The following is a 14,867-nucleotide window of genomic DNA, read 5'->3' as shown; positions in this document are numbered from 1 at the left end:
ACCTAAAAAATATCAACTCTTTGAGAAAAGGAGCCAGGGCTATGCATTACTTAACAAGGTCAATTTATTTGTTATAAGCAATTATACGCTTGACTAACAAAATGAGATTTATAATTAAAACCAGTGACTTTAAAAAATAGAACTCAAAAAACAAAAAACAAACAAAAAAAAACCCCAACCAAACAAAAAAAAAACCCCCAAACCAAACCAATCAAAAACCAAAGGGCTAAGTTTCACAGGAATCTTAAAATCAAACTCTTGAGTAATCCCTATGTTATGATTAAACAGTTTAAAGGAAAAAAGAATTTTTCCCTGCATAAATGAAATACAAATAATTATAAAACTGTTTAAATATTGTACTCGTAAACATATTAAGATTCATGGTCTTCTCAATGTTGAGCAGATCAATACTGGGAATTTCACGGATAGATCAATAAGAACACTGCTCTATTTGGCTGAAACAATGCCAGTGCTTTATGGAAAAAAAAAAAAAAAACACCAACCACAATTTCCTGCATTTTTCTGTTAAATTGGGCAATTTAAATGTTGTTTTTCTGCTTTCAGAGACTGTTTATACGCCCTTATTATCTTCATATCCCTCTGAGTTTTACATCCTTTTATTCTTGAAAACACATATTACATTAGTAGGCTTAAATTTTTATACCAAAAATGTCAAGTTTACTATTAACCACAAACCTGGCTAAACTCCTATTGCCTTTCAGAAGCTACCATATTTATCATTTGTTCCAAGTGACCATTTTGGTTTTTTTTTTAATTTTTTATTTTTTCAGCATAACAGTATTCATTATTTTTGCACCACACCCAGTGCTCCATGCAATCCGTGCCCTCTACAATACCCACCACCTGGTGCCCCCAACCTCCCACCCCCCACCCCTTCAAAATTCTCAGATCGTTTTTCAGAGTCCGACCATTTTGGTTTTTATTTTCATTTGTTTATATAGCACACCTAATTCTCCTCTCTAAATGGTTAGTAGTTTATAAAACCTAGACCAGATGAGATCCAGGAGTATTAAGGCCTTAAAGATGTGCTTTAATTTTAAAAGGAATTAAAATTCCTTAAACTCTATAGCAGCATATCCACCCTTCTAAACATTCCAAAAATCTGAAGGGCAGACAGAAGAATTTTCTGTTACTACAAATAGAAAAATCATTGCAGAGGCTCACGAACATTTCAAATACAATTATGAGCAATGCAAACCTGAAACTGCCTCTTCATAGAATTGTCCTCTTTGTCAAGTTTTCAGGTATTTTTTCAGAGAGTGGTTTATTTAAGGTGCATAAAATGAAATAAATCAGTCCTACACAAAATAATAAAAATATTTTACACTTTTATTTACAAATTAATTTCATAAACTATAATAAACATGAACAAACAATAGAGTTACAGGCTTCTATCCAATATGGCTAGAAAAATAAATTATTTACACAGATACCTAAATCTGCTTCCTGTTTCCAGAGAAATTAATGTATAGCATATATATTTTTCCAAACTGTAACTTATTCAGACTTAAAAACTGGGCACTGTTCTTTACACAGAATTGTAAACAATCTTTTAAAAAATTAGACTAAGAGTAAGTTTCTACTAGAAAGGCTGAATTTCATAAAATACAAAAATTTTATAAATTCTATATTTTAATTAAATTATTATTAACTTGTAGAAATATACAGACCAAATCTATCATCCATAATTAGGTCAAACTATTATATAGGTGAAATTTTACAATGGTCAGAATAAGATTTTATTCATATTCTTGAAAGATAGCTTTGTTCCCAATAAATAATCCCTCTATCACTTCACTATACTTTAGAAGAATACATTCTCAATCCAAAAAGAAACAACATACAGCTATTTGATTTTTTGTTTTTTTCTTGCTTGAAACTGCTCTGTTTTATTTTTTACAGATTTAATCAACATTGACAAGGCAGGATCAATGGATTTCTTCTGTGATTCCTTTTGAATTTCACTCTCTTTTTTCTTTATTGTCTGAGTAAGTTCTTGTTCTTTTTGTTCTCTCTGCCGGGCTTTCTCCTCAAGGATTTTTTCCATAGCTTTTGTTTTCTTGAAATTAGGATCTGAAGGATCCAAATTGAACAAGTGGGAGGTATACATTGCCTGAAACCGTGCATCCTTAACATTTACCTGCAAATCCAAAAGGAAAACAAATAATTAAATTAGTAAATCAAAAGGCCCAGAAATGGGGCCAAATGTTGAAAGTGAGCTGTCGATTATATAAAATATAAATGTGAGTGTTTTGTATTGATTCATTAGAAAATTGTTTTCCCACAGATCTTCAATGGAGTTTTAAGGCCTGTCTTGGAAGTCATTAAGTAGTTGCTGACAGCTATTTGTAGATTTTTTGTACAGGCTCAAACTCATACATAGGAGTGAATGGCCAAGAAAAAGAGGGAAAGGAGGGAGGATGGAAACAAAGAGATGTAGCAATAAAAAAAGCATGGCCTACTGCAGTGGTCACTGTACACAGTGAGTGTGTGACATGGTGTGACATAAACCTGCTCTTTCTCAGTCAAGCTTGAGTATGCATATCTTTCCTATCATGAGCAAAACACTGCATGTGATTCTAACATTAAAAGCTAAGTATTGGGCGGGGGGAGCAAAGCCATAACTTTGGCGCAATCAAAAGACAAGCCAATACTTCACCTAGTGTTCAACTAAACATTAATTTGATCCTCCCTGGGATAAAGCAGCTATTCTGGACTAAAATTTAGCAGCTTTGGCTCCACTATGGGCCCTTCCTAAGACATTTCAGGCTAACTTTGTGCTAAATACTCCTCTCCAGAGCTGACTTTAAATTCAACACCAGCTTTAAGAGGTGTCCCTGGTTACCTCAAAGTCATCCTCTAATAATTCATTCTTTTTCATAAGCTGTTTTTTCTTCTTCTTGCTCAGATTCTGGTGCTCTACAATCTTATTGTAATTGAAGTGTTTCTTACTCTCTCCCTCCTCATCCATCATGAGCAAAGCCATTTCAGCCTGTGGAGAGAAAAAGAAAAGATTAAATATCCAACAGTGTTTTTTTTTTTCCCCAGGCTAAATACTCCTGTATTTAGTATGGGGCCCTCTCGGAAAGGAGAACCCAGTCACTAATGCTCTGGGATAACACCTGCCATCCATAAACTGATTGTGGATTACCAAAACTCGAAAAGAAACTCAGAGATCTTTGTAGAGCAGTAAGATAAAATTTTTAGAAGCAACATCACCAAGAGTAGGAGAGGTGTTAAAGTTTGTATTTAAAAACTAGACCACAGGGGTGCCTGGGTGGCTCAGTCAGACCCCCAAATAAAAATTTCTCATTTTCACTTTGGTCTTTTCATGCAATGACACTAAATCTAGCAAACATGCAATATTTTGTGAAACAAGCTACATTTTCCAAACATGTGTTTTAACAGCAAGGAATTTCTTTTTTCTTTTGCTTTTTTTGCCTTTACTTTTCAAAACTGATACACTTGTATGAATGCAAGATCTTAATATTTGCTTCTGAAATATGTCTGTTTCCACTAAACAGTGGAATTTTCTTCCAACCATGGGATTAAACATGAAACTTTAGGAACCAAATAAACAACCACGTGTACTAGAGAAAATACAAAGTATACTGCCAAACTTTTGTGAATCTTTCTATACTACCACTTTAGATTACTTTTTTTAAAAAGATTTATTTTTCAGAGAGAGAGAAAGAGAGCACGCACATGCAGTGGGAGCAGCAGGCAGAGGGAGAAGCAGGCTCCCGGCCCATCCCCCCCCCCCAATGCGGGGGAGGAGCAGGGAGCCCAATGCGGAATTCGATCACAGGACCATGGGATTATGACCTGAGTTGCAGGCAGATGCTTAACCAACTGAGCCACCCATGCAACTCTAGATTGCTTTAATTTTCTTTCACTTACATCACTGGCTCCTGCAGTTGGCTTTCTTTTTAGAGCCATTTTCCACAAAAGAGGGATTTTCTTTGCACTGCTTTACTCTATGAGCATTACTGTGTGCAATAAATGGAGGATAGAAAAGATGCATTATCATGCAGAGTTTAGGTGACCAGTTAGGCTCACTCCCAGACAGTGATAGGAACGTCAGTCATAGATAGGGTCATTGTTGACTCTAATTCCTGCCTCAGCAAAAATACTATTAACCTGTGCCATGGATCTTTGTGGAGTCAGCAAAGCATAAAAGGTCACTGCATTTCTAAGGAAGACTTCAATTTTGTATATTACATTTATGTTGTTTGCAATAATGAGAGAAATTAGCACCTGACAACACAAAAACAAAGTCTGAATTATAGGACAGATTCAGACGGAATTAAAACTTAAGGCAGTATTTTCATGTGTCTGTTGGCCATTTGTATGTCTTTTTTGGAGAAATGTCTGTTTGTGTCTTCTGCCCATTTTTTGACTAGATATTTGTTTTTTGGGTGTTGAGTTTGCTAAGTTCTTCAAAGATTTCAGATACTAGCCTTTTATGTGATAAGACATTTGTAAGTATCTTCCACCATTCAGAAGGTTGTCTTTTGATTTTGTTGACTGTTTCCTTTGCTGTGCAAAAACTTTTTATCTTGATGGAGTCCCAAGCTCAACATCACTTGACATCAGGGAAACACAAATTAAAACCACAATGAGATATCACCTCATACCAGTCAGAATGGCTAAAATTAATAAGTCAGGAAATAAAAGATGTTAGAGAGGCCGTGGAGAAAGGGGAACCCTCTTACACTGCTGGTGGGAATGCAAGCTTGTACAGCCACTCTGGAAAACAGTATGGAGGTTCCCCCAAAAGTTAAAAATACAGCTACCCTATGACCCAGCAATTGTACTACTAGGTATTTAGCCAAAGGACACACACATAGTGACTGGAAGGGGCACCTGCACCCCAATGTTTATAGCAGCCATATCCACAATAGCCAAAATATGGAAACAGCCCAGATGTCCACTGACAGATAAATGGATAAAGAAGATGTGGTGTATATATACACATGGAATACTACTCAGCCAACAACAATAACAAAAGATACCTTACCATTTGCAACAAAGTGGATGGAACTAGATGGTATTATGCTAAATGAAATAAATCAATCAGAGAAAGACAATTACCATATGGTTTCAGTCACATGTGGAATTTAAGAAACAAAACAAAGGATCATAGGGGAAGGAGGGAAAAATAAAATAAGATGAAATCAGAGAGGGAGACAAACCATAAGAGACTCTTAACTACAGGAAACAAACAGGGTTGCTGGAGGGAAGGAGGGTGGGAGGTAACTGGGTGAAAGGCATTAAGGAGGGCATGTGATGTAATGAGCACTGAGTGTTATACGCAAATGATGAATCACTAAACTTTACCTCTGAAACTAGTAATACACTATATGTTAATTAATTGAATTTAAATTTAAAAAGTCAAAAGAATTAAACTTATGGCAATATTATTTCAAGGTTTTAATAGTTCCATTTTTTTGTCTTAGCTATAGTAAGAATTTTTAATAGTGACATATTTTCCTCTAAATCAAAAAGGGACATGACTTAGGTTTGAGATAAAATTTCAACTTTGTATTGGCTGGAAAAATGGTTGGTAAAAACTACACTGCTAGGAGCACCTGGGTGGCTCAGCTGGTTATGCATTCAACTCAATTTCAGTTCAGGTCATGATCTCAGGTTGTGAGATTAAGCCCCATGTCAGGCTCCCTGCTCAGCAGGGAGTCTGCTTGAGATTCTCTCCCTCTGCCCCTCCCCTCCACACATACACTCTCTCTCTCTCAAATAAATCTTTAAAAAAAAAACCCACATTGCTAAAATATTTAATTTTGTGTTTTATAATTTATTTATAAATTTCATTGCTAAAATCAATTATTTTTTTATTAGGGACACTAGAAACTCATGTAGACCACTTCATTTAAACTGTACATATCAATTATCCACTAGGAATATAGCAATGACCATGTTTTACCTTTTGTCTTTCTATTTCAGCATCTTCCACTGATGTGCTATCTTTTGTAGATTTCATTGATTTTTTCTTTTCTTTTATACCTGGCACAACAAACCAACACAGAAGGGTGAAAAAATTACAAGACTATCTGTGACATTCTATTTATACTAGGAACAAAAATGCAAGATATCTAGGAATAATCTTATCAATAAGCATACAGAAACTAAAGAAAGTAAAAAAATGTCATTAGAGATAACTATGGGAATGAATGAAATAAATACATCTGGATGGGGTGACTTATAAAGAAAGAATTTCTTCTAAAAGTAATGTATAATTACATTATTAATTAAAAAAGAAAAACCATGAGATCATTTGAATAGATACAGAATATGCCCTGGGTCAAATTCAACATCCATTCATATAATAGAACAGTATGGCTTAGTGTGTAATAAAATGCATTATCCTATATCACTGGAAAAAAGAAGGGATTATTCAGTAACTGGTGCTGGGAAATCTGCTTTACTCTGGGGAAAAAAATCAAGTTATAGCCTTGTCTCATAATGTACAGGAAAATAAAATGCAAATGGACTAAAGAGTTAAACACTAAGGAAAAAAAAAAAAAACCTATGAGAATTCCAGAAGACCAGTTACCTGATCTTATATAGAAGAAATATTTTCTTAGCATAAGAATAATAGAAGAAATCACAAAGAAAAAAAAGTGATTTGAATATATAAACGCTTAAAATTCCGCATTTAAAAAATTCATCTGGAAAATGAAAAATTCTTTACAATAAGAATTTCATAGTAAAAGTTTAACAAAACAATTTTTCCTTCTCTAAAGACAAAACTGATCTTCAGTTAACTTTCTATGCCTACTATTAAATACAACTACTTATGGTAAAAGTGGCTCCTGACTAGTAACACTGCTTGTATTTCCAGGGACTCAGGGACTTCTGGAGACCACAAGATGTTAGAGGAGATGTTCTCATCCTGAATGAGATAGTCATGTGCAGGAGCTAAGGGCACGTGAACCTGGAGCAGCTGGCCTGGGTTTAAATTCTAGCTGTACCACAGTTATGCTGTGGCAGTTTGGACCTATGCCCTTATCTGTAAAATGGGGATTCTAATAGCAGCACCTACCTCACAAGGTAATTGTGAGTACTAAATAAATTGGTCAATATGAAGAGCTCAGTTAATGCCTGACACATGATGCTATAAAGTGCCTGCTATTACTACACATAAATAAGACGTCCTGGGCTCCTCAGTGATCATGCTGATGCCTTATTTTTTCTTCTTTTTTTGGTGTCTCTTGGAGTGGGAGGGGTGCAAAAGGAATTAGTATCAGGGTATTGAAGTATGAAAGACTAGTTTAATGAGTAAAAAGTTTCAGAATCTACAGAGACATGTTCTGTTACTCTAAAATATTATTACACAATGCTAATCTTCTCTACTGAATGCTGTCCTCTTTGGCTAGGCTGTGCTCTGTCCTTCCAACACAGAGAAACTAATGGTCTCCAAGGTAATACTGATTAACGCTTATATAGCACTTACTGTGTATCAGGCAGTAGTACTATTCTACTCACTTTACATGTATTAACTAATATAATCCTCACAACAATGCTATGAGGTAGATTCCATTATTTGTTATAATCTTCATTCTGTGGAAGAGGAAACTGAAGCATAGAGAGATTATATAATTCTCTCAAGTTTAGTAAGTGAAGAAAACATGATTCACACCCAAGGAGTCCAGCTCAGGGTCTCTACTATTAATCACTAAACAACATTCCTTTACTATTGAATGTCATTCTCTTTGTAGCAACTCTTTCTGTTTGAAATACATTTTATCGTGAGATAGTAAGAAAATTCACATAGCATAGAATGGTTGAATAACTGCAGCTAATAAGGGTTAAAAGGAAAAACGAAGCCTAAAAGTTGAGGCTTTAGAAACTGCTCTTTGGCATGCCCAGCTGAGAGAAAATGCCAGCATGTAAGTACTGCTTAGGTGCACCCCTCAGTGCTCCTAAGGCATCTGTCTGCACTGCCAGAAAGAAATATTTGTTGACAGCCCTTTTTCCTAGAGTGAAAGCCTTTATTGTTCCTATCTCAAATATTTTCCAGGAAATGATGTATCTACTTTCCGATTATCATTTTTTCTCTATTTTAAAATGTGCCTATTTATACGTAATATCAGCAAGGTTCCACTTTCTTGGGGTCTGACTTCTACATCCTAAGTTTACTTCTGCTCTATGTTTTCAAGGCAAGAGCTCCTTTTTGAACTGAACAGACAAGTGACACATGCAGAAGATTGTTCTGTGGCAGGAAAAAAAACCAGGCTGTTTATGATTAATACATAAAGGAGATAAAGATCTTCATATACAGCTGTGGGAAATAATATCAAAGAGCCCACAATGAACTGTTCTGGATTTTAATAACAACCTGGTGAAAAGTCATAAAAATAAACTTGAAAGAAAGATTGTAGCAAAGGAGGAAAAAAAAAATCTCCGAAATCGTCAGGGCTAAAAAATGATATTCAATTTTAACATGATGAAAATTTCTTTGCTCATAAAGAATTTACTGTGCTGGCCCAACTGTTTAGCCAGATAACAAATAATGTGTAGAGATCTTTTCTGCACTGTTAACAAGATCATATTAAGAGGGTGTATCTTAATGTTTTTTAAAAAGCGTGTTGTTTTTTTTTTTCCTTTGGAAAATTATCAGACCTAAGTTAAAGAGTAATAGGAAAATGAAAATCCCTGTTCTGAAATGTTATCTTTATTTTTCAGTAAATCTTTTGGCAACTAAGAAACCATGTGTCCTGGGACTGCTGCGAATTACATACGGATGATTCTAACGCACTGAATAATTCTAAATCAGATGTTATGGACTAAAAAAATAAATTTAAAAATCCTTACTGAGGCTACTAACTCCTTAAGCCAAAAATGTAACAGAATACATCTATGGAAATAGATATGTTGCAAAAAGTTGACCTGTGAAAGGACTATCTGTAAAGGAAATTCCATTTTTCATTACTTGTAATGTCCAACAAGTATTCTCATAAAAAACTTCCTCCAAAGGGTTTAGCTGAGCACTTAAAAAAAAAATTTATTTATTATTTGACAGAGAAAGACACAATGAGAGAGGGAACACAAGCAGGGGGAGTGCAAGAGGGAGAAGCAGGCTTCCCACCAAGCAGAGAGCCCCATGTGGGGCTCGAACCCAGGACCCTAGGATCATGACCTGAGCTGAAGACAGCGGCTCAACGACTGAGCCACCCAGGAGCCCGGCTGAGCACTTCTTCTATCAGTTAAAAGAATTTACTGGAGGTCAAATGCAGTCTCAGTACTGACCAGACAGGAGTGGTAAGTCCCCTTGCAATTCACTGTTTTTTGTAGCAAATTCCAATGCTCATAATTAGACACACACTGTTAATTGTCTTTTGGACCTGGGCATTCTGGTTTTGCTTGGAAATCCAGCAATTCCCCATGTCAACTTCTTATACACATGGGTCCTGGCTCTGGCTTTGGCCTTTACTACATACTTTGAGGGTTACAAAAAGTAAAGGGAGTCCATCGAGATTCAGGTTCTACCATCTACCACTGGCCCTTGTGCAATTCAGCTATGTTTTATGAGCTCCAATTTATGCACCTATAAGGTGGGCTAAAGGATAGAATACATATAAAAGCATTTTTAAACTGTAGACCAATATATACAAGTAGTATGATATAAGCACTCAATATACTGACTGAATGAATCAAGTATATGTAGCATATTGTTATATTTTCATGGTAGTTTATCAAATATCTAAAGTAGTTTATCAAATATCTAAAGTTGTCAAGACAAAGGATATATTTTAACAGGGTAGATTTACATGTGATATACTTTATTTTATTCCTACTTCTTCAAAAACAAAATCTTTATTAAAGAGTTTACGTGATTAGACAGCAATAAACAAATTTTTCCAATACAGCTGACCCTTGAACAACACAGAAGTTAGGGGCACTGACCCCCACACACAGTTAAAAATCCATATGTATCTTTTGATTTCTCTAAAACATAACTAGTAATAGCCTACAGTTTACCTGAAGCCTTAATAATATAGTCAACTCATACAAATTTCATATATTTGTTTTATGTACTCTATTTTTAAAATAAAGTAAGCTAGAGAAAAGAAAAACATTATTAAGAAAATATTAGATAAATTTACAGTACTATACTGCATTTATCATAAAAAACCATGTAAAAGTGGATTCACGGTTCATAGTGCAATTCATACCCATGTTGTTCAAGGGTCAGCTGTATTTCATTTCTAAGAAAAAAGTAACTTTTAACTAATTCTAGAAGTACATTATATTTCTGAAACTCTCATTTGATATCAAGTTTGCAGTTGAGAAAAAAAACAAAAAAAAACTATAGCAAGTTTATAGTGTAGGGGGAGAAAATAGAAGGAAAAATGAGAAAAGATTTCTAGTACTCACATTGGCTCCTAACCCAAGCCAAACACCAGGTCTGGCATTAATTAATGAACTCAATTCCTCCATAGTTTGAAGAGTATGTTAAGTTTAGCTCCACAGGACTGCCAAGGGCAAAGGTGTTATAAACGTATCCAAGTCCATCTGGCTTAAAATGTCTCTGTCCTGCTCAACCATGGGACTTGAACTATACACTCTTCTAAACACTAATGCTTTCCTTCCTATTCCGCAGCGGCTCCTTCACAGTTTCTTCAGTGTTCATCCCCCCATAGTACCTTCACCAGTATGAAAGAGTAATACTACCTTGTGTAGGCTTTACCTGACCTCAGAGCCCAATCCTGCATTCTCCTCCCTTACCAATGCTTTTCACCTCCAGTTCCATGGTTTGAAATGCTATTTATATGGTACTAATTAATTCCTAAGTTTATAACTGCATGGACTTCTCAGCTGATCACCCAGACTCCTTTATAAATGTAACCTAATATCTCCAATATCTCAAAGTGATTATACCCAAAAGGACCTACCGACCTTACTTCCCACCCAAACCTATTGTTCCTACATTCCTTCCTAACTCAGTAAATGGAAGAATATTCCTGCAGAGACTCACACCAAAAATCTAGAGTTATGTTAAATTACTTCTGTATTCAAGGAAGTCAGTAAGTCTACATCCAAAATGTATCTAAAATTCCATTTACTTTTCTCCTTCTAATTCCATTACTGGCATGCTATCTTAACCAACCATCATCTCTTGCAAAGCCTGGTCTCCCAGTTCTCACCAATGCTTTAATCTGTGCTTTTTTTTTTTTTTTTTTAAAGATCATTTTTTAATTTATTTGACACAGAAAGAGAGAGATCACAAGTAGGCAGAGAGGCAGGCGGCGGGGGGGGAAAGCAGGCTCCCCACTGAGCAGAGAGCCCAATGTGGGGCTCAATCCCAGGACCCTAAGATCATGACCTGAGCCGAAGGCAGAGGCTTAACCCACAGCCACCCAGGCACCCCAATCTGTGTTCTTCACGGGAACCAGAATACAAACCAGATCTTGTCATGTTCCTGCTTTAAAGACCCTTCAGTGGCTTCCCACCGTCAGGAGAGAAAAATCCAAATGTGTTGCCACGACACAAGACCCTTCAGGGTTGATCCTGTGCTCCAGTCTGGCCTCATACCTAACTCCTCTAACCATGCTCCAGCCACATCGGGGTCCTTCAATTTCTCCAACACGGTAATTCCTTCTCACCTCGCAGCCTTTCTACCACTTACCTCTTGTCCGCGACATTCTGTATGCAGGACTCCTCATTCTACAGGGCTTAGCCAAATGTCATCAATTCAGAAAAGTCTTTTTTGCCTACCCCATGTCTAAAGTAAGCTACACTCCTTCATCTCAGTTATATTCTCTATATTGCCCTATCTTCTTTAAAACACTGACCATATTCTCATAATATTCTTTGTTTACCTATTTAGCATGTCTACCCTAATACCATAGACTTCTCAAGAAATATAACCTTCCTTGTATTATTACTGCTCTATCTTTAGCCTAGCAGAGTGTCCAGCACCCAGTGGGTAATACTTACTATTTGTATGAATAAACAAACACGGCAAGATACTATTTTTTGGCCCTAAATCTTTTTTTTTTTTTTTAGTTATAAAAACTTAAATAAATAACTTTGAAAAGCACAGAATTATATTTTACAGTGAAACCCAAGGGAATACACATGAAGTATTATATTTTAATCAGTTTTTACCATTATCTCTGGTTCAAACAAGGCAGCATAATAGGATGGTCATGGAAATTAATACTTGGGCCAGAGCTGTGTGTCCCTCTAAGCAAAGGAAGATGAGTCATTCTTCTTTCAGAATGATTTTGAGACCCAGGACAGAAACCTCTGAGAGAATGTGTCACCCAACCCCCAGCCCCCAATCCAATCAGTGCAGGCTCCAGGAAATGAATGAAAAGATTTGTAGCAAAGAGTATCAACACTCAAGCCACAACTAAATAAAAATTAAATGTAGATAATCAGGGATTTCATGGAATTTTTTGTTTCCCTTTGTAGTCATTCCGGTCTAGATTGTTATTTTTATTGCTGATATTTCAGTTATCTTTTTTTTTTTTTTAACTTGGGAATTTTAAATTTTATTTTTTTTTATAAACATATATTTTTATCCCCAGGGGTATAGGTCTGCGAATCGCCAGGTTTACACACTTCACAGCACTCACCATAGCACATACCCTCCCCAATATCCATAACCCCACCCCCCCTCTCCCAACCCCCCTCCCCCCATCAACCCTCAGTTTGTTTTGTGAGATTAAGAGTCACTTATGGTTTGTCTCCCTCCCAATCCCATCTTGTTTCATTTACTCTTCTCCTACCCCCTTAACCCCCCATGTTGCATCTCCTCTCCCTCACATCAGGGAGATCATATGATAGTTGTCTTTCTCCGATTGACTTATTTCGCTAAGCATGATACCCTCTAGCTCCATCCACGTCGTCGCAAATGGCAAGATTTCATTTCTTTTGATGGCTGCATAGTATTCCATTGTGTATATATACCACCTCTTCTTCATCCATTCGTCTGTAGATGGACATCTAGGTTCTTTCCATAGTTTGGCTATTGTAGACATTGCTGCTATAAACATTCGGGTGCACGTGCCCCTTCGGATCACTACGTTTGTATCTTTAAGGTAAATACCCAGCAGTGCAATTGCAGGGTCATAGGGTAGTTCTATTTTCAACATTTTGAGGAACCTCCATGCTGTTTTCCAGAGTGGTTGCACCAGCTTGCATTCCCACCAACAGTGTAGGAGGGTTCCCCTTTCTCCGCATCCTCGCCAGCATCTGTCATTTCCTGACTTGTTCGTTTTAGCCATTCTGACTGGTGTGAGGTGATATCTCATGGTGGTTCTGATTTGTATTTCCCTGATGCCGAGTGATATGGAGCACTTTTTCATGTGTCTGTTGGCCATCTGGATGTCTTCTTTGCAGAAATGTCTGTTCATGTCCTCTGCCCATTTCTTGATTGGATTATTTGTTCTTTGGGTGTTGAGTTTGCTAAGTTCTTTATAGATTTTGGACACTAGCCCTTTATCTGATATGTCATTTGCAAATATCTTCTCCCATTCTGTCAGTTGTCTTTTGGTTTTGTTCACTGTTTCCTTTGCTGTGCAAAAGCTTTTGATCTTGATAAAATCCCAATAGTTCATTTTTTATTTTTTGGCCCTAAATCTTATGTAAAAAAAATTCTCAGTCTTTGTTTTTCTTTTTCCTTTAAAGAAACAACCTCAGCCCAGATATAAATAATTACTCCTAGGATATACTCTGAAATCAAAAGTATACTGAAAGCAAACAAATTTTATCTATACCTTCCTTTGGAACTTCTGCTACTGCCTTTCAAGGAAGCTTATTCACAATTTAAATGTGCTGATTCCAGGAAACAAACCACCCCAAGCCATCAAAACATTTTTAACTTACTCTTTGAATTTTACCCCGAGTTCTACAATCTGACCAGATTGTACATGCCAAATGAAGCACTTTGGAATGAGAACAAGGAAACTATAATGCTTTGCATTTCTCCATTATAAATTTGGTTTCCTGAAATCAGAGGATAAGGCTAAAATCCATCATCTTCTAGAAATGACCACTCAGGTATGATAAAAAGCAGAATATGCTAAGTTTCCATTTCCCTTTCCAATGCCTAAGAATCTGACATCCTATAATAGACTTTATTCATCTTGATCTCCTTTTCATCAATAAAATGTCAGTGCTAAAAGGCTATAACAAGCAGGAAATAATTTTGAGCAATTTTGACTTTCCTGTTGAGAACTATTCTGGCCCACTAGTCACAAGGGACAAGAAGCAGGGAAATTTCATAAAATCCTTCTCTTTACAATGTCAGCTTGGAGTTGCTCCAGGAGCAAGTCTTTTGGAGTTCATGTGTGTGGTATTTAGATCAGGGAAAGGCAAAATGCATGAGAACAAATGGAAAATGCTTACAGTAGTGTCTGCACTGACTTAAGTCTAAGCATGGCCTGAACTTTACCACACACATTTACACATACCAAAAAGGTAAGAATGAAAAAATTCAGGAAAGAATGAGAAATGCATACACAATGGAAACAAAGCTCCTTGGATATAGGAAACTGAATGCCAGATAGTTCAAGGAACCAAGGAAAAACAGGAGGAAGTTGGCTTTCTTCTGCAATGATGAAGCAGGACAAATGTAAAATGGATAAAATGGAACATAGATGTTTTTGTATATTTGAGCAGAAAAGCTTTTACACATCACCTAACACCATGTAAAAATTAAAAGAAATTTATACACACATCCACATGAACATAAATTTATTTCACGTTTACTTTTTCATAGCCTTTGCAAAGACCTAGAATAGATGCATCATAAAAAAGCAGTGAAAGCACACAAGAAGCTGACTTCCTTTTTCTCTCATCCTTTCTCTCATCAATCC

General features: G+C 36.2%; 1 protein-coding gene across 1 annotated transcript in view; it reads right to left on the bottom strand.

Moving 5' to 3' along the window:
* Positions 1–1,742: 1,742 nt before the first annotated feature.
* ESF1 (ESF1 nucleolar pre-rRNA processing protein homolog) overlaps positions 1,743–14,867 on the bottom strand; it is a 64,702-nt gene continuing 51,577 nt past the window's right edge. Inside the window, exons 12-14 of the mRNA XM_047744198.1 lie at positions 5,963–6,042; positions 2,867–3,013; positions 1,743–2,161 (exon numbers count right to left, since the gene is read on the bottom strand). Coding sequence (XP_047600154.1) covers positions 1,868–2,161; positions 2,867–3,013; positions 5,963–6,042 — 521 coding nt within the window. The 3' untranslated portion in view covers positions 1,743–1,867. The remainder of the gene's footprint in view (positions 2,162–2,866; positions 3,014–5,962; positions 6,043–14,867) is intronic.

This window comes from Lutra lutra, chromosome 9 (assembly GCF_902655055.1).
Source record: "Lutra lutra chromosome 9, mLutLut1.2, whole genome shotgun sequence".
Classification (NCBI taxonomy): Eukaryota; Metazoa; Chordata; class Mammalia; order Carnivora; family Mustelidae; genus Lutra; species Lutra lutra.
Note: the sequence above shows the minus strand (reverse complement) of the source record. Positions and strands in the feature narration are given on the sequence as shown.